The 3,182-nt window shown below is 36.2% G+C and overlaps 1 protein-coding gene across 2 annotated transcripts in view; it reads right to left on the bottom strand.

Moving 5' to 3' along the window:
• Positions 1-1,267: 1,267 nt before the first annotated feature.
• LOC104826446 (BEL1-like homeodomain protein 5) overlaps positions 1,268-3,182 on the bottom strand; it is a 3,661-nt gene continuing 1,746 nt past the window's right edge. For both annotated transcript variants that reach the window (XM_010559143.2, XM_010559144.2), the window contains exons 4-6: positions 3,133-3,182; positions 2,860-2,920; positions 1,268-2,244 (exon numbers count right to left, since the gene is read on the bottom strand). In XM_010559143.2, coding sequence (XP_010557445.1) covers positions 1,642-2,244; positions 2,860-2,920; positions 3,133-3,182 — 714 coding nt within the window. In that variant the 3' untranslated portion in view covers positions 1,268-1,641. The remainder of the gene's footprint in view (positions 2,245-2,859; positions 2,921-3,132) is intronic.

Raw genomic sequence — 3,182 nt, 5'->3', positions numbered from 1 at the left:
CTTCCGCAACAGACCAAATAAGATGGTGTGGAACTAGCCTCCGAGACAACTTCTCGATTTGAATGAAGAATCAAAAGAGGAACTTGCGGAATTTTCATGATTTTCTCTGTACAACAGCTCCGACGCCTTAGCCGAAGATTATTAGGTACTTCTTCTTCTTCGTTTTTGTCGTCGTCGAGTTCGTTATCGTCTCTATCGTTTCGCCTTTCGGTCCATCGCCGACTCTTCGCGGCTCTGCTGCCTCGATTCGGTTCAAGGGTAACCGCACCTCCACCGTCGTCTCTCTTCTTCTCCTTCTACCGTTTCTCCCATCTCCATCTCTTCCCCTCTTCCTCTTTTGAGTTACCTCTCCTAAACCATAATTCTCTCTCTCTCTTTCTCTGTACATGCGCGTGTTCTTGCTCATCTCCATCTGGGTTCTCTACATCTCTTAGCTCTCTGTTCTTTGCCATGTTCGAGATGGCATGGTATAATGTGTGACATTATATATACACATCCATACATATATATATATATATAGGTTGTTTATATCGGTTTTCTTACTTCAAGAAAATTATGCGAGACCCACCAAGAAGATTCAAATAAATCTTTCGACTCATGAAAATTTTAAATTTCCAAGACAAACTTTAGATTCTTCTTTTGATTTTAAAATGCTTCTTTAGTAGACGTTTATCAGTTGGTTTTTCTTTAGAAAATGATATAATGGTTAAATAATTAAATAATCAGCTTATGTAGGTTATTTAAGGTAAATAATTAACGAACCAGTTGGAAAATAAAGCCCGGCCCATTCCGTTTAATGACTAAATCTTAATTTGAAACCCGGCCCAATCTTCTGAAGACAGGACCCGGGAAAAATCAATGAATCATTCCAGTACCCTATTTATGAATTCTTATTTTTCATGGACGCATTATAAGATTTATTTATCAATAAATTACGCTTTTTTTTCTTTAAAATATGTTTATAACTATTGAAAGATAATACGTTCATACTATACACTTTATATGTATATATTTTTTCATTTGGTGCAATAGAAAACGAACTGTATTCCATATTAATACATTATATGATCGTACATATTAATGCATTACACTTTTAATTTCTTCCAAAATATGTGTAAAGGTAATATGCTCGTTGATAAATAGTATCACTGGGACGTTAGAGAATTTGGATCGTCAAATTTATTGGCTCGTTAAATGACTTTATTTAATAAATAAAATAAAATAAAAGAATATTTTTGGGTTTTGGCACCGTCCACAGACACGATAATGGGTCCCACAACCTTCAAATGCATAGGATTCAGGAAGTTCTTGAAATCCGAATATACAAGGAAATCTCACACACACATTCATACATTTCTATGTATATATTGATATATGAATATATCAAATATTTGAGCATATATATGTACACACACACACACTATAAACCCTAATTTCAATGCCCAAATCTCCCCTGCCTACGTGTACATACATATATCTCAGAGCTCTCCTATACATCAAACCCTTAGTAACAATCAAACCCTATCTCTTTTCCCTGCGTATTTTTCACCTTCCGTATCCATGGAAACCACCAAAACAAGATAGAGAACCAACGCAAACCCCAATCACACAAATATATATATATATATATAATCGTTTCGATCAAGCGAAGAAATCGGGCAATAACGGGGCAGCGGCATTAGCGACAAACGTCTTGCTATCATCGATGTTTCGATATGTCGAAGGCGGCCGGGAAATACCCGAGAATTCGATCTGATGGCCCGTCCCGAACTGAACGTTGCTGAAAGTTTGGTCACGAGAATGAGGAAGGCCGAGAGAAAGTGAGACGCCATTTCCGTTCATCACCTTCGCCTGGTGATAATAAGGGTTCTCGAATCCTCCATTATTGAAACATATCAAGTTACTAGCTTCAACCACTTCATGATCCGATTGTTGATTCCTCTTCTTATGGAGACTAAAGATTCCTTGACGAGAATCTGCAGCCAGACAGTTAGTAGATACCATCGAGCTCGAACATTGATCTGAAACATTGTTGTTGTTGTCGAAGAGATTCGGTCTGTCGGGTAGTATGTCAAGCTGAACGTTGCTCGGAGGTTGTTGTCTCGATCTTTCGAGCTCATCATCTTCTTCTTCGCTGAGGTTGTCGTCTTTTGTAATCTCTTGACCCTTCATTTCTTCCAAATACATTTCCTCTACCATTGGCTTCCACAGCCGAACTCGAGCATTTATGAACCAATTTGAGACCTACATATATGTGTATATATATACACATACAAATATATGTATAAGTATTTATTGAACAAGGGTTTAAGACTTTAAGTTAGATGATCACGACAACAAATGAGCAACCTACGGAAAGAAAATTCATATCTTTCTTAGACTTTTCCAACGATTGAGACGTTGAAAGTAAATTTGAGCCTTGCATAATTACGTTCTATCATGCGTCAGTTATTAGATTTGCGGTCCAATCAAAGGGCCTTGTCGCATTAATGTAATCTGTTTGCGTAGTATGTTAATTTCATTTGTTATAAATAATCAATCATAATATATATATGTGAATGCATCATACTTATTTAATTTGGAATTATTTAAAATAATCACATAAAACAACTTAATGGTAAACTTAAGTCGTTTACCACCTTCAGCATGTAAACATTTTGTTAAAAAGAGTGTGTTAGACGGTCCATCATAAATCGAAAAACAATAGTAAGATTGAAACTAAAATCCGAAATTCTTGTTTTATGGTCATTTCTCGAATAATATCGGTGAAATTCACACATAACGAAAGCTTAGAAATTCCATTTTGTTATTTAATAAACGTAACAGGAAAAAAAAAACATATCGATAGAAATTTATTACCTGACTCCTAGTAAGCCCTGTCTGTTTGGCAAGCAACTGCTTATCCAAATCCCTCGGATATCTGCACAAAAACCCAATACAGCCACAGCCAAATCAAGAATCACAGTCATTTATACAAATCATTTGGAAATCTCAAAATGTATGATGAAGAAAACATTCAAAATCACGATTATAGCTATTCAAGATCAGTTTTTTCAATTCTTGATGTGACGAAATATTCAGGTGAAACGCTACTAAACCATTCGAAAACGGCGAAAGGGAGACATCACTTACGGGTGAAGGAAGTGTTCGAAGAGCCAAGAACGTAGAATCGAAACCGCTCT

The sequence above is a fragment of the Tarenaya hassleriana genome, unplaced genomic scaffold (genome assembly GCF_000463585.1).
Source record: "Tarenaya hassleriana unplaced genomic scaffold, ASM46358v1 Cleome5, whole genome shotgun sequence".
In the NCBI taxonomy this organism is placed as follows: domain Eukaryota; kingdom Viridiplantae; phylum Streptophyta; class Magnoliopsida; order Brassicales; family Cleomaceae; genus Tarenaya; species Tarenaya hassleriana.
The sequence above is the reverse complement of the archived record's forward strand: the minus strand, read 5'-3'. Positions and strand labels throughout refer to the sequence as shown.